Source organism: Puma concolor, chromosome A2 (assembly GCF_028749965.1).
Source record: "Puma concolor isolate L17-30 chromosome A2, mPumCon1.1.hap2, whole genome shotgun sequence".
Classification (NCBI taxonomy): domain Eukaryota; kingdom Metazoa; phylum Chordata; class Mammalia; order Carnivora; family Felidae; genus Puma; species Puma concolor.
Genome location: NC_141668.1, coordinates 71,220,825 through 71,244,055, shown reverse-complemented (window position 1 = coordinate 71,244,055; position 23,231 = coordinate 71,220,825). Strand labels below are relative to the sequence as shown.

Sequence of the window (23,231 nt, the reverse complement as noted above, 5' to 3'; positions counted from 1 at the left end):
ATCAGTAAAGAAAATGGCATCGTGGACAAATAAGGGAGATAATATGACATTTAGGAAAAAGAAAGCTTTAAGAAAATTCCAAATAAAATGAGAAAATAAATTTGACCCATTTGTTTTTTAACCAAATACTTATGAAAGTACCAAAAATGCTTTGCTTTCTTATGCTATTACAATAAATTAAGTGAATTGAAGATGATAGAAGTAGAAAGTGAAATAATAGGATAAAAAGAGTCAATTAAAAGATCACTGTATAGAAACAAATCTGCATAAACTGGGAAGTGAAATTTGGGGTTGCGATGGGGAAGTTTGAGAGAGGGATTATATTTTAAATATTTTTTGTTCTTTTATGTAGGAAACATAAGTACAGATGCCACCATGAGATTGTCAGTATTTAGGGAGATGTGCTGAGTCAGCACAAGGGGAGAGGGAAGCAAAGATTCTCAACGACAAGTAGATATCAATAAGCAATAAGGGTCTTTTGTGGCCCATCACTCAAAATTGTTAAAGCCAATAACATATAGGAATATTTAGTACCTTCTGATTATATTGGAGCCTCACAACCGTATGTCCTCTGTGTCATTGTATATTAAACTCTTGGTAGGTTTTTAAAAATATTTGGAACAAAGTGAGAATGAGAAGAAACCTGCTGTGAGGGATGTGGCTGCTCCTTCCTGAAGGAGGCACTTAGGGATGCCTTCTATCCTTGGGAGACATTGGTAGAAGGTGGTGACCTCTCCTACCTCTCAACCTTTCCTTTATTCTCAGCTGAGAGAGAGGGCGAGTGTTAACTCCTGAATCCACGAGGCACCATCCCATACTGCTGTGGAGAAATAGAGAGATCACTCTGTCAAGAATAGAAATTAAAGTAGCTCTATGAAGGCACTAGAAAAACATGTATTTTCAAGAGGCTGGTAGGTGTTTGAGAAAATCTAGACAGGCAGTTTTAGAGGACTTTTCACATTTAAAATCGTTTCAATTTGACTAACAGAACAGTAATAACCTCATTAGTGTTTGATGAAGTAACCCTCTTTTTGCTTGTTCTTCAAGTTTTACCAAATGTTGTTTATTATGTTTAAATCCCTGGTTTGAATTAATTTTAAAGTTTCCTATGTAACAAGGTCTAGTATTTTCTTGAGAAAAATGTGGGTTGTATTCTTCTTGAGCATATGGATGGTCTCTGCCTTTTTTTTTTTTTTTTAAGTTTATTTATCTATTTTGAGAGAGAGCATGTGAGCAAGGGAAGGGTAGAGGGAGAGGGAGAGAGAGATTCCTGAGCAAGCTCCACACTGTCAGTGCAGAGCCCAATGTGGGGCTCGAACCCACAAACTGTGAGATTGTGAACTGAGCCAAAACCAAGAGTTAGACGCTTAACCAACTGAGCCACCCAGGCACCCCAATATCTGCCTTTTTAAAAAATGTTTTATTTATTTTTGAGAGAGAGAGCATGAGTGGGGGAAAGGCAGAGAAAGAAGGGGACAGAGGATCTGAAGCAGGCTCCAAGCTGACAGCAGTGAGCCCGATGCGGGGCTGGAACTCAAGAACTGTCAATCTCTGCCTTTTTAATAACACCTAATCACACACTCTGTGGAAATTGAAATATGGAACAGCAGCTTATAACCTGTGTGTATCAAAAGGTAATGGTAAAATGCATTTCAGAGTCTGTAAGTATATAGTAAAATTTGACCCATGAAAAACTTTAATAAACTGGTTTTAACAGATTCAATTAAAAGTCACGAGAGAGAGAAAACACTTTACTTACCTCTTAAAGGTACTCATTTATCCAGTCCTCAAACATTTCTTGAGAAGCTACTTGCTATCTGCCAGTCTTTGTTTTCTGTTCTCAAGAACCTTGAGTAAGCAGGTAGAGGATATTTTCTGTTCCACACTAGCAGCAGGATTTTCATAAAACTTTATTCTTTTTTTATTCCATTTCAGAAAAATGAGTATGACCAGTTGGCAAGGATGTCTGCTTATACTTTGGTCATAAGTGACTTAAAGAATTGTTTAAATTTATAGCTTTATGTTGCAACTTCTACAGAAGGTTGTTCATGAATATTAAGTCAGTAAAAGGCCATTTCAACCAAATTTTTATATTATTATAGTTTTTTATGTAATATTGGAGAGAACACACTTCTGTACTGCCTATTCTTGTAATTCTGAACTTTCAGTTTTCCTTTGTAAGGTGGACACGTGATAGCAGAACCCCCACTCATATTGCCAAGCTGTATTGTAACCGTGACTATTTTGACTTTTCTCTTATCCTGGAAATTTGCAAGATTTACTTGTGTTATGAAATTCAAGGCAAACCCTTTGGCTGTGCCTGTTGACTGAGCCAGACTTGACATTTGCTTCTGTTCAGCAAAAATACTTTAGCTGCCAAACTAATATCTCTGCACAGTAAGAAGTAAATATCATGGAAGTGAAATAAATACCTCTCAAATGATTTTTAAAATGTGAACATAGAAAATGGAAACTCATCTCTTTTGAGGTAATCAGAAAAGGTCAGCCATCAAGTTGCTTTCCAGTTCTTGGAGGAAAACACCCACTTGGAACATAGGTGATAAAGGGAGTGTGGTAAGGGGCTGCCTGCCAGGTTCACTTCCATTGTGTGGCCCCCCATCGTCCTTTCCTCCACGTGGTGTCCCATTCCCAATGCAAGGAATCGGTTCCTGAGATGTCACACCTTGACACAACTAATTATACTATGGTACAGTGTTTGGAAAACAAATTACCCTTTGTCATTTCATATTACGTGAGTTTCTGTGCCCTTGGCTGCCTATATTCTTTCTTTCTATGGATGCAGCATTTTCTCATCTGACTCTCATTTGGTGGCTTCCAGGGCCATAATTTCTGTTTTGTCTTCTTTTCTGAGCTTTGGTCTTATATCTCGTACAATGGGATAACCCTTCACCAGAAACTCATCCACTGAGGTACTCATTTTTTACCCCAAGGCATATCTTTCTGTGGATTCCTCTGTCTTCCAGTTACACCATTCACTTTTCTTCCCATAAGGCATGAGGCCTTGAAATAATCACCAGTCTGCTCCTTTTCCTTCACCCTCCATACCAAGTAAACTGCTAAGGTCTACCTTCATTTCTTTTCTAGAGTCACCAAAGTATGGCATATCCTTTCTGTTCCCTGTGCCATAACTACTGAGTGCTTTCTTATCACCTTGGACCAAGTCTCCACATTTCTTAGACTGCCGGTCACAAATCCAATAACCATGTCTCTGGCTGCCTCCTTTGAATTAATGCTTTGCCTGGATTTTCTCTTTGGTTACTGAACCCACCCACCCTCTGCTTATAGATCCTTTTGCGGTTCCCCCACACTCAGCTTGTAAGGTCCCACACACAGCCTCTGGTTACTCACTTGTCAAAAAGAGATTTGATACCATTCTTTACATGGTTGCTATGCTAACAAGTTTGAAATGTTTCTTTGCAGTGGTCAATTTCTTACTCAGTAACTTTCAGTAATTTCCCATTATCTACAGCACGAAGTTCAAGTTCGTTAGCCCAAGATTTTAAGCCCTCTAAGAATAATCTGCTCACAGTGTACCTCTCAAAACTTAATCTTCCATTGCTCTTCAGCTTAAAACTTTTTTTTTTTTTTTCCTGAAAACTTGATCTGTTAGGTATGAAATGTGAATTTGGTCTCCAGATCTTTTTGCACAAGACTGCCTCCCTAGGTTACCCTCGTCATTCTTTTCTACCTGAGTAGACTCACCTATCTTATCCTTCAAGACTCACATCAGGCCTTTAGTCTCAGTGAAACTTTATTTATTGAAGCACATGGTAATCTGCCCATTATAGTCTCCTGTCCCACTTACTGTGTGGATCACTTATGTTGGCTTTTATTATTTGCTACTTTTCATTCCTATTTGCCTTTTGATGTATATGTTTGATCTCTTTATTCTGCTCTTTATTCTGTTAGGATCTGGGAGAGTGTCATGTTTCAAAAAGTGTGGTTGCTGATAATGATGTTGGCTGAAGTGGTTCCTTTGCCAGTTGTCAAAGACACTGTGCATACCCACATAAGATGTTTGGACAAGAAGGAAAATGGAACCATTCCCATTCTTGCTGTCTTAGGAAATCTTCTTTGAGAAGCCTCAAGGAATTTTAGAAGCAGCACTAGAAACATTCTTTGGCGGGGCACCATTAATGTTTCATGGGATGAAATATTCACATGCAAATATGCAGGAATAAAACCCAGCAGGATTGAGTCTGGGTCCAGTGAAGACATTCTTTTATTCCTTAGCCTTGACCTACTTTGGCATCTGGCTGAATAACTCCTTGTCTCTGAGAATATCTGTTCTGGGTTTTATCTGCATGAGTTCCAAGTCTCTTGGAGGCACCCCACCTTTATTTTTAAAGGCAATAGATAGTAGTTTCTTTGACAACTAGTGGGTGTTCTTTAACACTCCACATGTAGGCCCAAAACAATGGCTGTCTCCATATTTTCAGGTTGCAGGTGCACTGGCTTTAGAAGCTGAAGTTCTGATGCTCGTGGCTTTGAAAAGAATGGAGACCTTTTCAGAACATAGGCACAAGACCAGGGTATCCCATTTTGGTAGATAACGCTTTGCTTTGCAAGTATTTTCTCTCTTTAGTATTAAAGAAAGTTTAAAGTATTAAACACTTAAAAAACATCAGTGAAGTTTTTCAACTGTCATCCACTTTTGAAACAGGAGCCACATAGTATATATTTATTAGAATTCCAATGGCAATGCGCATGTTTCTCATGCTGTTAATGATAGGACAGAATCCTTCTATTTGGGATATAACCATTATTTTCGTCAACTTTGGTAGACATCATAGACAATGCTTAGGTCACACTTGGGGTTTTCCTCTTTCTTGAATAACGAAACTTTGTAAGCAGCTTAGCAAAGTCATGCTAACCTTGCTGTGGTTGGATAGATATCAGTTGAACTCAAAACATAAAAAATAATGGGGGTCTGTCTCCACTCATTCAAGGGAGTAGTTTTCTTCTTGTGATTCAGAATGTCCAACCAAGGACAAATGGACAGAACCTGGGTAGATTGGACTATGCTTGTGGTGAACTAGAAACGTTTACATCCTGAGCACCAGCCAGTGACCTTCTCAGACTTCAGATAGCTTCACTTTTTTATTCCTAGTCAAAATCTGATCTTTCTTTTCAGAAGAAACTTTGCAACTTTCCTCAGCCAGCTTGTTAAGCCAAATTGACAGGATTAGTTGACGAGGAGGCTTCCAGGACTTTTAGTGGGAGTCCCACCCCAGCCCTGGGGAGATATGGGCCCTCTGTCATTCTAGGACCATGCCAAGTTAGCTTGTGAGGGATCAGGGTTCATTGCCCAGTGTCTCTGGCATCCTCTGCCTGACTCTTTAGTTTTTAGATATAGGAAAGACTTGCACTGGTCTCTTTGCCTGCCTCTTATCTCTTCTTCATCTTTGTTCATCTTTGTGTCTGGCCCATCTCATAGAGCTTTATAAACTTGGTCCAGGGACATCCTCTCCTCCCTTTTCAGTGGGACTAAAGCCTCATCCTCTAGGAATTGGCTACATTCGGGGATCCCCAGGTGAATATGGTTAAACGGTGAAGTCTCTGTCCAGTATTTCGAACTCACTGGTACTCAGGCTTTAATGGGCATTGGAATCACTGGACTCTGCCCGCAGTGTTTCTGGTTCAGTAGTTTTCAGGTGGGGCCTGTGAATTTGCATTCTTACCTGTTCCCAAACGGTACTGCGGCTGCTGGTCAAGGACCACACTTTGGGAGCCCCTGCTCTAGGACTTCTGTTTGGGTTCCCTCTATATTTATTCAATGTGGTCACAGTGAATCTAAATATATGAAGCCTTATTGTACTTCTTAAGTGACACTGACTCGCTCTCTTATGATTATTTAGAACATGATACACATTTAATTCGGTGTATTTAAAATTCTATTAAAGCCTCTTATTTTAGAATAAACTACCAAGGTGAAAATACACAGTATAATTTAATAATAATGCCATGTCCACCTGGCATTTGACAATTAAAATCTCAGTTTACACTTCTGTAGGATGCCTTCTGCCTTTCCCCTTTTCTAGTCTTCTCTTCTTCCCACCTTTCCTTCCTCAAACATTGATTTAGTGCCTCCTCTGTACCTGACACTGAACTGAGGCCCAAGCTACAGAGATGAATCAGTAAGGGATAAATAAGCAAGCTTGCAGTCATATCAGACATGAAAAGAGGTGAATACAGTGGCCTGTATGAGGGGTGATAGCAGAAGTATCTGCTTGTACGTAGGTGAAAGCATGAGCTTTGCAGGAGGGGGAGTGGGATGGCAGCTAAGTGATCCCAGAGCCAGAACTGAAGAGCCAGTATGGAATTTACAGCCTGATTAGAAGGAAAAGGAATTATAGTAACATTAGTGCTACATTGGTTTTTTTTTCCCCCTCTCTTGCTAAGCAGTTTAATTTGTATCCTTGTACAAAATAAATATGAATTGATAAGGCTTGAATAAAAATAAAAAATATATGATGCTCAAAGTTCATACTTAAAGGAAATAACTACTGTGTACTTCATGTCTTAAACATTTTATAATAATTTTTTCAGCTGATAAAATTGTAGAAATGTTTTTCTACAAAAAGGGAAGTTGAATAAGGCCTCTATCACAGAGTTGTATAAATGGATGGATTCTGGATCCACTGACATGCAGGCCCCAGGACTGGTCTAGGAAATACTCAGAATGGAGGACTCAGAGAACACACCTAAGAGGAAGGTCTTTGCTGTGGAAGGGTGCCACCTACTGGCCAGCCTGTCTGAACCAGCCAGGACTGAGAACCATTGTGTGGTGCTCACCTTGCAAACAGGATCCTTCGATTATGCTCCAATACTATAGGCCTCGCTGTGTCTCAGGAATCCTTTCTCATACTTATAAAATGATCACATGTGCTTGGCCCTCTACTATATTAGGTTGTAAGAGTGTGCCTCAGTGAGGCGATGCTCATAAAGCATTAGGAAAAAAAATCAGAGGACAGGGTCAACAGAGAACAGTTTCTAAGAACATGGCCCTTAGCTTGCTGTTTGACAGAGCCAAAGGCCTGGGTCTGTCACTTACTACCTTTGTGATTTTGGGCAAACGACTTACTATCGCTGAACCTTAATTTTTTAAAGTGTAAAATTGGAATAGGATGTAAAATTGTAATGAGGATATAATAAGATAATATATAAAAAGTGTTTATCTGCATTATAACTACACAGTTACTAAAGCAACAGCAGAATAGCCACAAAGTATAAAAGCATTTGCTATAAATGCAGCTGAATCAATGTGGAGACTGCAGGGAAAGACACAGTAATGTATCCATTACCCCATAAGAAGCATTATAAGCCGTTGCTTTAAAATTATAAATCATTTGAGACAAAATCACCCTCAAGGGAAAAGGACAAGTTCATTGATGTATCAACCAATTGGCACATGCGGAGAATCACTTCATCACAACTTAGCTTTTATTTATTCTTGATGGCATGGGTTGAGTTGGGACCCTGGGTTTGCAAATACAGCATCAGAGAGGGACTGGTGGAAACTTTTTGATAGTTTTTGAGAAAAGGAAACATTTTGTTTAGTGAGATAAGGTCACTCATGCAGACTAAGTTTTGACAGCTGAGAAGTATCATGGTGATAATGCTTTCAGTTAAAGGAAAAGCAAATAGGGTCTCCCAAGCAGCCAAAAGGATACATGTGCCCATATAAAGACATTGGTGGGTGATTCTCATGCTTCATTGAAAGAGATCATCTTCAAATCTGCTGTCTTAAAGAATCTTTAATATAGAGCATTCATAAATCTGTCCTCTCTGGTTTTTTAAAACAAATACAAGCATTACCAGTCAAAAATAAATAAATTAAAAGTAGAGATGCTTAAGCCAGGAGTTGCTTGCTATGTGCCAGGCACAGAAGTAAGTGCTTTGCAAGTATTAGCTTCATTCTGTCTTCACAACCACTCAGTGATGTGTACCCACTTTACAGATAAGAAACTTGAGGCTTAGTAGGGTTTGTCACTTGTTCAAAGCTTTCACCTACCATTCGGTTGATAAGTGACCAAGCATAGAATTCAAAGCCGTATTTGTTTCTGAATGAGTCCATGACTTGACCATTATGCCATACTGTCTTATCAGTTGGTTTTGATTTGCCATGGTGGATTATCAAATTACATGCCAGCCTGCTGATGGTTACCCATCAAGATAGGCCTATGACTTATGTCCCATCAGCAAGAAACCCTAGAATCCCTGCCTGAATCTGTAGGTACCTTTCAGTGGGAGTATGGAGATCTCTGGGCCTCACATAGATGCCCATAGAAGTCTAGGATCCAGGGCGATCCCTTCATGCCAGGGGTGGCTTCATTTGAAAAGGTGGGGCTGTCATACGAGCATACATTTCTTTCCATATCTTTGCTTGTGTGATGCAGCCTGACCTCTCTCAACCTCAGAAAGATGCCCTGGGCTATGAAACAGCAGGAGGAGGCATTACCCCAAGCAGTCCTGGGGTGTCTATTCATGCTTGTTTTTTCAAGTGCTTGGAGAAAGACCTATTTCAGGAAAGAAAACATTCTTCTCTGACTTAAGATGTTAAACTAATACCTGAGTTTCTTACTTTGAAACTTTGAGCCTTTTACCTTGTTTGGCAACTTTGTTTCTAGTCTATTTTGTGTGTTTTCCACTAACTCTGTGTGAGGAGGCTGCACGGAGTTCTGGGAACCCAGCCTGACACTCTGCGGTGCAGACTTGTGAGTGAGTGAGGCTTGTGAGGCCCAGGCCTGTGTGCAGCTGCGACTATGGTCCTGGTTATGGGCACTTCAGAGATGGCCAAACAGGCTTGTTTTCTAACCGGCGTTTAGAGAACTTTGTGCACATCTACTCTGTACACATCTTTGATAATCACCTCAGTTGTTTGAGCAACTCCTAGAAAAGAAGAAAAACTTTTTTCCTAGAATGCTTGGGAGATTGTACAAGGAAATTTCCAGCTGTGACATGCATTTTTTAAATTTTATTATTGCTAGGAGTACCAAAAATACAATGAGTCTGTGCCATCTGCTAGTAATAATTAAAAACAATAATATGAATAAAATGTGCTTCTACTGGCCATAGAGAACTAGGGAGTGTAACTAGGATTCCCTGTATGTGCTATTGAGCTATGCATTTATTTCAGTTTTCATTACCTGTCAGAGAGAAGCATACATACTCTATGCCTGGAAATTTTTAAGAAACACAGTAGAATATGTCCCATCCTAATATTAAGTCTATATGTTAAAAATAATGTTCCAGAAACTGTTTTAAGATATAAGTGTGGAAATTATGTACATATGTGCACATAATACATATGTAGTATATGCATCATATGCGTCATATATATACGTTCCCATAACAATCCTAATAGCAAGTACTAGTAATATCTCCATTTTATAGATGACAAAACTGAGGTGCAGAGAGGTTAGGTACCTTGTTTAAGATCACACACACAGCTGGTAAGTGGGGGGGCTAGAGTCTATGTGCTTAACCACCAGACTCTGCTGTCGCCATGATTTGGATGTGCCTGGGGGACTCAGAAGGCACTTCAGATTTCTGCAGTAACTCAGAAACCACCATTAAGAGCCCTAGGTAGGAGTTGGCTTGGTGGAAAAGGCACTGGACCAGGATTCAGGCCAACAGTACTTTAACCATGTATGAGTTCTATATACCTGGACATGTCTCTTACACTGCATTTCATTTTCCTCATCTATAAAATGGAGATGGTGATAACATCTTCCCATATGCCTCCTAGAGGTGTTGTGAGAACAGATGACGTGATAGATGTTAGAAACATCTGAAAACACTTGAAGCATGACATAAATATTTAGAAATTGTTTTGCACATGGTCACAGTTGGGGAATTCCAAGCTAAAATCCTATCACTCTTAGCCCAGTGCCCTCTTGACCCACCTATGCTTTAGCAATGTGCCTTTACACAGATTCACATGCTGATCTGTGTTACTTCCTCTTCTGGAGAACTGAGAAGTGTTATACTCCCTCTTGGAATGTGCTCCTCTCGATGCTATCATAGCAAACATGTTACCCCATTAAGAAATCATCTTTCTTTTCTTCTGACTTGAGAATCACTGCTTTTCCTTTGTCTATCTCATGTAAGAGGCTAGGATCTTGTATTACCAATGAAAATTCCCTTTATTGATTTAAAACAAGCAAAATCAAAGGTGCTCAGAATGGAAGCGTCTCCTCTGAGCCAGACCAAGACCTTGTTTTACAGATAGAAAAACTGAGGGTCAGCATGAGGGACCTATCTGACATCACCAGAAAATTAGGGCCAACGTGGGCCAAGAAGCCAAGTGTCCCAGCGTCCAGCCCAAGCCCCTTGCACTGAGAAACTGCAGGTTGGGGTTTGTGTTGGTCCTGTGCGTTATTACTGATAGCTTTTCTGCAAAGAACACCTTCCCTCTTTTAAGTGTTTGTCCTTTGTTACTTACAGACGAAGACTGCACAGGCTGGGTGTGTCGAAGGTTACCCAGGTGGATTTTCTGCCCAGGGAAGTTGTGTCGTACTCCAAGGAGACCCAGACTCCTCTGGCTACACATCAGTCTGAAGGTAAATAAGCTATGTCTTTTGTTTGCTTTCCATATTATCTCTAGGAGAAATTGCCAGGGTGTCACATCCTTCTTGGTTTTATATCTTTACCACAACCGATCTTCATAAGACATAAACATGATGACACACTGAAAGTCCAGATCTCCTTTGGCTCAGATTTTGACAGTTCTGAACAGGGAGCCTAGTGGTACTCCTCCAAAGGACCCATGAGCTTTAAAATGGATCACTTAGGTCACGCTTTGTCACAACTGTATGAGGAAGGACAAAATCATCACAGGATGACATTATAGAAACTTTTCTGAATTTTATCAATAAAAACAATGTGTACGTTAAGATTCATCATTTTCAGGAGTCAGCAAGTATCAGAACACCACCTGTTCCTCAAAATAAAGTATTCTGAACTACAATCACAACCAGTCATTGGTGTCTACAGTCTTTGTGGCTACTTTCTTGCTGTTATGGTAGGATTGAGTAGCTGTGACACAGAACTTACATCTCATATAGCCAGAAATCTTTACTACAGTGTGGAACTTTATAGAAAAACTTCGCTGACCCCTGATTGGCTTTGCCATTCAGATGACAACACACTAGAGTGTCTTACCATTTAAAACTTAAAATCTAAAATTTAAAAAAGTTTTCCATGCACACTCCACATAGGTGAATGGGAAGTGAATTCCATGCTTTCTTCATGCATACCAGAAAACGTCACGTGGAAAAGTCAGATGCAAATCCCAGTCATTAAAAAAAATGCAGTAAGAGAAATTGAAGCTTATAAAATGCTCCCTAGAAATGAGACATTACACTCAAGCAGAAGAGATATATGTGTGTAAGAGTTGTTTACATTGTTGGAAAACAGCATGATTGGCATAGCTAGGCAAATTCTCTTTTTACTTTATGTTATTTTACTTTTTGGTGTGGTGAAGAGAATGTTAGAGTTTGGGTTTCATTGTCATCATGTAGTAAATACTGAACACAAGTCATGAGGATGGAAAATGATTCGAATGTCTTGCTTGCTTTACAGCAAATATATAAATTAGTGCAGTTGGGTTTGTGCAAGCTACAGAGATTTTCAATTTTGGTTCCAAACATGTAATGTCGAAAGCGAAGTGAAGTCTGATTCCTTGAAGTAGTGCGTTGCCTACAGGTCTTCTGGAAACCTTTCCTGGGTAATACTGGGTGCTGCAGGGACAAGTCTTTGGTGACAGGGCCTCCATCTTTCAAATCTGAGAGTGAAATGAATTTTAGAAGCAAACAAGTAGCACCCTCTGGTGGTGGAATTTTAAACCAACCACTTAAACAACTTCAAGAACCTTCTATTAATGTGGCAGAAAATACAAAGTTAGAAAAGCTTTTTGGAGTTCACCTAGGCTATCCTTGGACCTCCAGGCAGATCAGAAAGATTATTAAAAAACAACCTCACCACCCAACCAAAACATTTGTTTGAGTTAATTTGCTGCCAGAGGTATTTGCAGGGCTGTAGCCTGAGGTATGTTTATTTAGCCCAAAATTTGACCCATAACATAAAGTTATACAACTGAAATTGGAGAAGGAGTGAATTATACTTTGAAAATGTGTAGACTTCAGATATTGGAAAGGGTACAGAAATATTTACAAGGGAAGATAAATTAAGGATGAAAAGGCATCAACTCTAAACTTTTAAACTGGAACACATCAAAAGGAAAAGCCTGGGCATTTGTTTTATTACTGCAAAGAGAGCTTGGGAGCCCTCATTATGCTGTGGTCCAAGCAGCAGGAAAGAAGGAATTTATTTCTCAGCTATTGGCAGAAGGTCTTCCTGTTTTGTTAACAAGATTCATAGAGGTTTTTTGTGGTGATGGGTGTTTCAATGGTTCAAATTCCACAATACAGATTTGAACTCAAAGCTAGCTACTGTAGCTCTAGACATTAAGCACTGCCCGATGGGTTTAGACTGGAAGAACTTTAGATTTGGGTTCAGCAAATTGTCCTCTTACCACAGATGATTCTTTGACCTTTGGCTGCCTGCAGTCGCCCAGCTGCCTGGCTGACAAAGGTGCCCACTGCTTGCCTTTTACCTGCTGGGTGAAGGGAGCTGGCAGAGGGGGAGCTTGGGGAAAGCAGCAGGCACTTGCAGGGAGAATCGACCACATGGCAGGTTTGGGTTGGCTTCTGATTTGGGGCTTGAGCCATGGCAATGTTTTCATGACAACTGCAGCCATTCGGAGGTAGGAAACAATGAACTACTGAATTTTATGACACACTGAAGCTCTTGCATGGATAATATTTAAAACTGTGGTGTATCTAAGACCCATAGCATATTTTTACCCATAGTGTAGGAAAGAATACTATTTTTAAAGTCATTTTGGAACTATGGGAAACTCAACAATATTCAAACAAGTGAAATCAGAGCATTGATACATTCTGTATCCAATGGAGTTCAAGTGCATTCAGTTTTTTACATGTTACCACTTTAAAATGAAGGGGAAGGTACTTTGCCTAAGCTTAAGCTTCTTTTCTCCACCAACATTCTCTTAACTTGTTATCATAATGGCCTGTTCTGAGAAACACTCCAGAGAGTGATTTAAACCAGGAAGATTGGGGAATGAAGTCCATGTGAATACTATTTTTTTTTTCCAATTCAAATTTAGGTCATTAGTTGCAGAGAAAAAGGCTGAGAATAGGAAACACTGATTTGGGGAGCAGGTTATTTCTACTCCCAAAACATTTTAAACACATGCCTTTTATTCCCAAGTAGTAAGAAAGGAAAAAAAATTATGCATCCCTGCCAAACTACCTGTGTGTTGCCTGTTATTAATACTCTCTGGACCGACTGTGACTTCCTGAAATTAGTTAGGAAGCCGGTCTTCTGCATCCTTATTATAGTAGGTAAGTGACTGGCTCATGCTAGGTACCCAATAAATGCTGTTGAATGACAGAGGTGATGATGCCACAGACATATTGGAAACTCCTAAGTTCTATAATGACCTCTGGGAGAATGAGGATTTCTTAGCTTGCTGGTAATGTGTAAGCTGCTCTGGAAGGAGGAGGAAGAAACTTACACAACCTGTTGATAGTTTTGAGGTATTCTCTGATCTTCCTCTCCTCTTCATGATATCTTATAAGTGGGAACTTAATGGCTTCATGTTGGCTATTCACCTTCCTTTTACTTCCTTCCCATGCCTTATTTCTTATACCCAAGAAAGACCAACCTGCTTTCATTTTCCAAGGTGCCACACAGCCTCAGCCTCCATACACGCGCACCTACTGCCTCCCTGCCCGGAATGCCATCTCTCCTATTTGCCTTCCTTTGGGAAGTCAAAGGAAGAAGGGACAGTCAAAGGTCAGCTCCTTGGTAATTACACTTCCGGTAGGCATCCCTCCTACTGTGGGCACAGTGCATTTCTCCTTTATCGTGCTGCATTTAACAGTTATCTAAATGTCTGTCTGAAGCAGTCTGTGTGTCCTTCACTTCCATGCTGCACACAGTGCCTGGCACAAGGAAAGGGCTCAATGGACATCAATGGAAGAAATGGAGAATGACATGATACTGGAGGAATAAGAAAGAAGGAAGAGAAGGTATTCACTATCCTTCAGGGAGGAAGGAGGATGATCTATGCATTACGGCTACATTGGTTTATGGATTTTTAAAGGAAAAGTCATGAGAGTGAGATTGTGTGGTAAGGGGAGTTCAGTGTTGCCATTTCTGCCAGGCCACTAATTTCAGTCCTGGGGCTGGTGCAAGCATTAACTGCCGATGAACATGGCACAGTTCTGAGAATTGAAGGAGAAAATCATGGGATGACCAGGATAGAGCAAAGCAGTCACCAAGTTTTTACTGTGCAGAGAGCAGAGACACTATTTAAATACTTTGATCTTGGAAGAGGTGTGCAGAAAAGTGGCTAAGGAAGGTTCTTGTTTCACATTTGTACTTTAAAACATTTTTTTTCTTAACTTGTTGAAGAGCATTTCCACTTCGGCTTCCCATCCTCTTCAGCATACACTTAATACAGAAGCTATAAGTATGAGGGTTGTCTAGAGTAGTCTAGTCTATCATTGTCCAATAGAAACATAATGAGCCATTAATTTTAATAATGTTTTATTTAATCCAACATGTTAAAAATATTATCATTTTAATATGTAGTCAGTATAAAAATTATCAATGAGGTATTGTAGATTCTTTTTCTGTATTAAGTCTTCAAAATCTGGCTTGTATTTTACACTTAGGACATATCCCAATTCAGACACTTAATTTTCATTGGAAATACTTGAAGAGTAATTAGATTTCTTAAAATTTACAGTTGAAACAGCAGATTCATATGCCACAGTTGCCCCAAACATATTTAAAAGCTTTTCAGTAATAGAATCAAATACCAGTGTTTGAAGTTAAATAAAAGTAAAAATGCAGTTCTTCTGTTGCATTAGCCACATCTCAAGTACTCAGTAGCCACCTGGGGTCAATAGCTCCTTTATTGGAAAGCTCAAGTCTACCACAGACCAGCATTTCACAGAGTCAGAAGCTGAGACCTTCAAAGCCAGCCTGGTGTTCACTTCATCATGGATGGACAGAGACACTTGGGTGAGGAGACCTCCCTGACTTATAGAGAGCTCCCCCAGGGGCATGATGATGTCATAGATTCTCTTCCTTTTTATGAGATCAGCTATGTCGAAGCAGGTGTCAGATGATTGGACAGGAGCAAAGTTGTATGCCCAGGAGGGCAAGTCCACAAATAAGCTTCATTCTGCCATGATAGAGACAATTGTGGGCTCTCCTCTGGGTTCTCCCTTCATAGACCTCCCATAAACAATGGGGTTTTCATTGTTTCTGCTGTGTCTTCATGCTATACAAAGGACTGCTAAAGACCGTGTATGACCTCCTTGTTAGCTCTCTACACTTAATGCCCTTTTCCCTCTTCCTGCTCCCCTCTCTTTCTGTGTGAAGTGATTGGAGACAATGATCAAGATTTGAATTCTAAACTGCTTAAAGTTGAGTTCTAGATCTTCCTACACCTGGGGTGTCTGGGTGACTCAGTCGGTTAAGCATCTGACCCTTGATTTCAGCTCAGGTCTTGATATCATTCATGAGTTTGAGTCCCGCATCAGGCTCTGTGCTGACAATGTGGAGCCTGCTTCAGATTCTGTGTCTCCTTCTCTCTCTCTGCCCTTCCCCCACTTGTGCTCTCTCTCTCTCTCTCTCAAAAACAAATAAACATTAAAAAAAAAAGAATTGTTAAAGAAGTGAGGTTTTATGTTTTTGCAATGCTGATGTGCCAAAAATTTAGTATGTTTCCTTTGGTTTTGTAAATTATTAGTTAATGAAAATGTTTTAATAATAGAGAAAAACATTTTAACCCACAGAGCTTTACAAAATTACAAAGAAAACAATTCCCACTTATAAACATGTTTTGGTAGCATAGAAATACAACAGGATAATCGATTTTAAAAAACTCTCAAAAATATACATATTTCATTGGGTCAAAATTCTGTGGGGGAGGTGAGAAAAATAACAATGTAAAATGACTCTTAAAGAAGACTTTGTTATAGTAATTTCAAATGGATGCTGGTGGATATCATATCACTTTGGTAATGGCTTCCACTGGGTATATTTAAAAATGACTAGTGTGGGCACCTGGGTGGCTCAGTCAGTTAAGCATCTGACCCTTGATTTCAGCTCAGGTCATGATATCATTCATGAGTTTGAGTCCTGCATCAGGCTCTGTGCTGACAATGTGGAGCCTGCTTGGGATTCTGTCTCTCTCTCTTTCTGCCTCTCCCCTACTTGTGTACTTGCACTCTCCCTCGGTCTCTCAAAATAAGTAAACTTAAAAAAAATTTAAATCTCCCTACACCTTAGTGGCCCCAAGAGTGTAACTCTTTGTTACAAAATTGCCAAATAAAGTCATTTTCCAGAGAATCAAAGTGGAAATATTTATTTGGAGCCTTAAATACGAAACCAGGCAGTTCTTAGGGTTATAATTTCTTCGTGGAAGCAAATCCTAAAACCTCTGAAGATAACATGGGAGACCACAGGCTTTGGGGTTATAGCCTTAGCTCAAGTTCTTCATCTGGTGATCACATTCTCTAAACATACTATTCAAAGAACAGCCAGGTATTTGGAGGTAACCCATGTTGGCATCTGGATGCAAATTAAAACTCCCTAGTGAAGATGACACACATTAATTTCATATTTAGTTTCAGTTCCATAGATAAGAATTGGTACTCTTCCAGAAGAATATTGACATCTGCCATGTTTTGCTTTCTTGAAATATGCCTGCTATTTCTCCTTTGAAACTTAATTAAAGTTTTAATCTTCTTTCAGAGCTAACTGTAGAGGCTTCAGGCCCATTGTTAACAAAGTCAGTGGCTGAGGGATCCTCTCCTAGCATATTAGTTTTCTTTAGTAGTGTTAACCTCGTATCATCTTGGCAAGTCTCTTGAAAGACAAAACCAAACCAAAACAAACGAACAAACAAACAAACACAAAAAGATGGGCTACTTTAGGAACATAGACATTTTAGACATTATTTTTTAGATATTATTTACATTGAATAGGCAAATTTTCTGGTTAAAAAAAAAAAAGATAGTAGTTTTCCCTGTCTCTGAAACACCTTTTTAGCTGTTGGTCAGGAGAGCTTTGATGGCTTGGTTCTTGGTTTAGATTGCACATTAAAATAAATACTGGCTTAGATGCTAGCCAGTCTTGATATTCCAAAGGAGAAGCTTCACGGTAAAAGTTGACTTACTATTTTACGCACCTAGTGATAGTGCCATAGATGGTACAGTCAAATAAATTAATTTATCCAAAATATTCTTTCCAATTAAAAACAGAAGCGTTTTTAACTAAGGAAAACAGAATGCAATAAAAAAAAAAACAAAATGCAGAGCAAGCCTTGGTGCCGGTGCACACTGCCTTATTTCCTATATTTCTGTTATCTGTAGTTCTATACAAGGGGGATGGGAATTGAGAAAAATGGCTCTAGAGCATCATGTAAACTTTAAGCTCAAAATGAGATTTTGTCGTGGTTACAATACCATACTGGAAAATAAACTGTTATATCTTAGGCAGATGGTCTAGTAACTTTCTGTTTAACCATCAGTTAGCTAACTAACTTAATTAATTAACTAACATAATATACTCTCTAGGTCAAGGGCTAATGTGCTGATGGAGTTCAGAAGTAAAAGATTTTGCATGAAATAAAAACATTATTCTTCTAAAGCTACTATGATGGATCCATCCCTTTAGTATTTCTTACAACCTTAAGGTATCCTAAAGGGCCTCTTCATAGCAGGAAGATGAATAATGAGGCTCAACTAAGGCTACAGGACTGGAAGCTCATGTTAAGTACACAAAAGCAGTTCTAAGATTTTTTTTTCTAATCTGACTCCAAGTCTTACACATTGTAGGTGGATGATCTAAGTAAATTTCACTGAAAAAATAACTAGTACCAAATTATAGACCAGATATCAAGTAAATATGTAATCTTAGATCACTAACTGCTTCTCCCAGGTCCATTTACAAATATAGTCCCCTTGACCCTTCAGGGCATTCCTTCTCATAGGTCCTTATCCCTGGTCACAGACACATTAATTCTGTGTACCACTAGAGCCTACCACAGTGCTTAATATTTGGTATGGGAATGGATGGATGACCTCACTTGGCTCAAAGATTAATCACAACTGTCTGCCTTGTGAACCAGACAATGGAAGAGATAAAAGAAAAATAGGTCAAAAGGTAAGAGGTGAGGGAAATGCTCCAGACTTCAGTTTCAACCACTAGAAACTATGGTTAATTTGAGTAAGAAAGAGCTTGAATGGCAGGATATTCTGTAACTGACAGAATAAACATGAGGATTGAAAAAGTAGGCTCAGAGGATAGGCAGAAACCAAGAGAAGCTTGGTACTAGTTATTTTTTCAGTGAAAGCTTACTTTCCAGATCCTGCTGGGATGATGCTCTGTGTGGCAGGTGGGATGATCAAGGTCCATCGATACAGCCAGAGAGCTGGCTCAGCCCTGATATAAGATGGTGAAGATGCAAAAAGAAATGAGGTGGGTCTCCTCCGGTTGTCAAGCAAGGCTTAGTGTAGGATGTGGTTTGGGGCTATTCCCAAGCCTCGGTAGTTTTCCCCAAGTTCAGTTTTCCATTATTTACTAATCAGCCCTGTCACTTTCACATGAGCAACTTGGTGAGTCTGGCAACTCAAAGGGCTTTATTCAGGAGCCCACAAAATTTAAAACTTGCTTTTGATTTTTGGCAGACATTTATGCAGATGTTTATCACAACCAGAGAAATTCCCTGGGTCTATGCCTTGAGCTAAAATATAGAGATTTGAGTTTGTCATCTCTTTTTTAAGCTGTCCAGTTTCATTAGAAGCATCCACCTCAACCTGATGTCTTTAAATTCTTCCTGCCATTCACACTGTTGAGTGGCAGTGACACTTTGATCCCTTAAATCCTTCTTTTCAATGGACACTTCATTAAAGATCACCACAGGAGAAAAATTATCCAGCTATTTGTTATGGCTGACAGGTTCTCATTCCCAAACTCTGAGTTTTCATTTTCTTTAGCCCCTATTAGGGCAAATAACCAACACCAATTCCCTGAGTGATTGTCTTCTGATACTAATATCTGTTCCAGTCTGGGTTCATGGTTGCCAATAATAAAAATTAGCTCTGGTTAACCTAAACAGAACAAGGATTTGTTGGAAAGATAGGAGATACTTGATAGAATTGGTGAATTAGAATTAGGTCAGGAATAGAAAGAAGCAAGGCAGCCCTAACCTCTAATGTTACTGTATTTGAAATAAGACTTTTAGGATGTAATTAAGGCTAAATGAGGTCATCAGGATAGAATCCTAATCCAATAGGATTGATGGCCTTAGAAGAGGAGGAACAAAGATATCTGTCTCTTTCTGTTTCCACGTGCACACACAGAGGAAAGGCCATGTGAGGACACAGTGAGGAGGCGTCTGCAAGCCAGGAAGGGAGCTCTGACAAACTGAATCGGCTAGTAACTTGATCTTAGACTTCCCAGCCTCCAGAACAGTGAGAAAATAAATTTCTGTTGTTTCAGCCACTCAGTCTATGGTATTTTGTGATGGCAGCCCACACTGATGGAGACAGCAGCTCTCAAGGTCATGCCACTGATGTCCGTTCAGGCTGGTAAGACCTGAGCATCCTGGACTTCCTGTTATTGGACACTCACAGTTATGCTCAGAATTTAATCTCTGTAGTCACTGTTGCCTTGAAAACCTGTGCTTCTCTCTGAACCTTGACAATAGTCCCTTGAGGTTTAAAGAGTGGTATGGAAGTCCACTTAGCTAGTCCTCAGTTACATGCCCTGCATTACTATGAGGGGCCAGGCAGAGGAATAACTCCCCTAGCCCCACTTCCATAATGCTAAGGGAAGTTCTGACTCTAATTTGATCTGTTTTGGTATACTCCCTTCCAAAAAATGTTTGGATGCTGGGCAGCCAAAAATATATATTTAAAAAATGCCTACTCTGATCTGAAAAGAAAAAAGGGGAGGATAAAAAATTATATTTATTATGTGCCCAGCAAGCTCATATACTTGCAGTGTTGCTATAGAATTTACCCATCTTATAAATCAGAAGTGCAAAGAGAATGGAGCCCCTTCATTTTGTCTGCAGCTATCTATAATACTACTGGCTGTCAAAGGAAAATGGAGAAAATGTATGAAATGAACGTTAGTGCAGTCTCTTATTTTTTAAACAGCGTCATTGGCATGTGCTGTTAAAACTGGGTGGAACCGCTCAAATGTCACTCCCACTTTCTTCCTAAGACGTGGCAAGTGTAGAGGAGATAAAGGTGAGGTTTACGTGATCTCATGGTCTTGGTGGAGTGGGAGGGATGACAGGGACTCTGGCCTCTTGCCAGTCCTTGACAGTAAGCTGGCTTACATCTGCTGTTCTTTGATATGATGTTCTTTGACCACCTGGGCACCGGCAGCCAGTGCTACAGCATGTGGCTGGTGGACTAGCTTCTGTCCCTCTGCTTTGGCAATGTTCCTAGGAGTTCCTTCTTGATAATTCGATTTTCTCTCAGCTTTCACTGTCTCCAGACCTTGAGTCAATGCCCTGTCCTCTATCCAGCCCCTGGTCTAGAAGTCAATCCCCAGCCCAAGCCACATAGTCTCTTTATTTACGACAGGAGACCCTCATGGCAGAGTGGTCCTCGATTCAGTGTCCATACCTCGGAGGATCTTATGGAGGCTCAGCAGCACTCATCAGTTCTTCTGTTTTATCTTGCCGACCACCCGTAATGCTGGGGTGCCTTGTGGCAAATGAGACCTGCTGCATAATGGTCTCCTCGTAGATTCCCAAACAGGACAAGGGTCCCTGTGCTTCTCTCTTTTCAGTTTACTTAACATCACACCCTTCCCGATGCTTCTCTCCAGAAAGTGGAAGGTGGAAGTCCAGATATGTCTAAAAATGTCTCTCTTCTTCTTCTTCTTCTTCTTCTTCTTCTTCTTCTTCTTCATGCTCCTTCCCTTGCCACTTACCTAGAAATAAACTCCTGTGTTTAATTTCTCCCATAGATTGGGGGAAGGTGTGCATGGAAGGAATGATCTTTACAGTTTCTGATATTCTAACTGGTAAGGAAAAGGACTTTGGAATGTTCTTTCTCCTTCAATTAAACCTAACTCTGTTTTGAGAAGGGAACTGAATCTTGCCTGAGCTGCTTTATTTTCATTCTTTTGTATCAAATTCTCATCTCTCTTCTAGCAAATGAGTGCCCTAGGTAGACTAGAGTGAAGATCATTATGTTCAGAAAGACAAATAGAAAAGCACATTAATACTCTTCAAATATAAGTCCCATTGCATGCCAAAATGAAGAGGATGTTTCTGTTCATTGCTCTTCATCAATAATAGATTCAAGAAATACCAGGATTAAAGAAAATAACAGGGTATAATAAACATTTTTATTTCCGGCAGAATAACAATTGCTATATTGACTAACTCAAGAAGTATATAAAGCTTTCACTTCCAGCATGGCAACATGGGGAGCTTTGTGGATTTGCTTCCCAGTAAAACTAGTGAGCATTATTAACACACACACACACACACACACACGCGCACACACACACAAAGAGAACAAAAAACAAAAACAACACCTATTTAAAGTCTCTGGAAATGATCCCAAGGGCATACAGAAAATGAAAAAAACATCTATTCAAGAAAACTTGCTAAAACTTGGTAAGCACAGGAAGAGTCTGTGGTATTTGAACTCCCTCCTGTCTCTTCCTGGTTTAGCTTGTAGCAAAATGAGTGCAGCAAAGAACACAGACCTGCCTCTCCCACCAGCTCCCAGTTGGAAGGCTGCTACATTATCTTTCTGGGAGGGGCAGGACATTAGCATTTCCATATCTGCCACTAGATGTTATAGACCCTAAGTTTCAAGCAAATGCAACTGAGAGGTGGGTATTCTCTTCTTCAGCCTAGCCCAGACTTGAGGGATGGAGACTTTACCTTAGATTCAGCATTCTAAAAATTCTGTGGCCTCAGTCACCCCTCACCCTAATTCATAGGCAGAGCAGAGGTTCCACTTAGGGGAGGCAAACCAAATAGACCAGAGGCTACAGCAGGACCCCACTCTGCCAAGCATCCAGCTCTGAAAGCAGGGTGTCACTCAGAGAGAGGTATGCCACTGTTCCCTCCCTCAGTTCCACAGCCGTGGTTCAGAGATTTTGTTCAGGGGAAAAGGCAGTCCATAAAACATAGAGCTTCTTCCCAAAGAAGCTGACTTCATTTGTAACAGAGTGTGGGGATGTTCAGGCCAAAGGACATTCTCAAAACAGTGGAGGTTATGGTGTAAAGCAATTAAGAAGCAACTGGTAGATGCATTTGAGATAGAAGTGAAACCATAGGCTAGCTAGTTTACCAGATAGAACCACAGAAATAGACAGCTAAGAAGAGCCTTCCTAGGATCAGATAGTCTCAAAAATTGATCTCAAAAACTATTTTTGTAAAGGACTCTGAATTTAATTGGATCAATCCATGGAGAAATTTGTGCTCCATGACATAGCATAATCTGCCAACAATTAGTGGAACTTAAGGATGGAGTATAGTCAAGAAAAGGGATAGTTTAAGGGACTGAAAAATATTGTCATTCCGGAATGACTTTGCACATGTCTGAGGCTACATCCTCCAAGGAGCAATGTCAGAGACTTCACGCTATATGGGGAGGGGGGAGAACAGATTATACCAAAATAATTCTAGTCACTAAACAGATAAAGCAGCAAATAATAATAACCAACTCCTGTGGGGGGGGGGGTGGAGGGAATCAACCAGAGCCCAGAATTTCTACTATATAATAACTAAAATAACCAGTTTCCAACAACAACTACAAAAAAATGTGAGGCATACAAAGAAAATGGAAAGTCTGACAGGAAAAAAGCAGGCAAAAACCCAAACCAAAACAAAATACACTGCCTATGAAAGTGAGCAGATGTTTGATACAACAGATAAAAACTTCAAAATAGTACTAGTTTCTCTCTCTCTCTCTTTCTATACACACACACACACACACACACACATATATATACATATATATAGACACATATATTTATGTATGTAAGTAAAGGTGTGCTTGTATTATTTCATCAAATAGAGAATATCAGCAAAGACATATAAGTTATAAAAAAAAAAGAAC

The 23,231-nt window shown here is 39.8% G+C and overlaps 1 protein-coding gene across 4 annotated transcripts in view; it reads left to right on the top strand.

Annotated features, from left to right (window-relative positions):
- Nucleotides 1–23,231, top strand: part of DYNC1I1 (dynein cytoplasmic 1 intermediate chain 1) — a 321,789-nt gene that overhangs the window by 64,187 nt on the left and 234,371 nt on the right. For all 4 annotated transcript variants that reach the window (XM_086695920.1, XM_086695909.1, XM_086695921.1 and 1 more), the window contains one exon: nucleotides 10,471–10,586. In XM_086695920.1, the coding sequence (XP_086552046.1) occupies nucleotides 10,471–10,586 (116 nt within the window). The remainder of the gene's footprint in view (nucleotides 1–10,470; nucleotides 10,587–23,231) is intronic.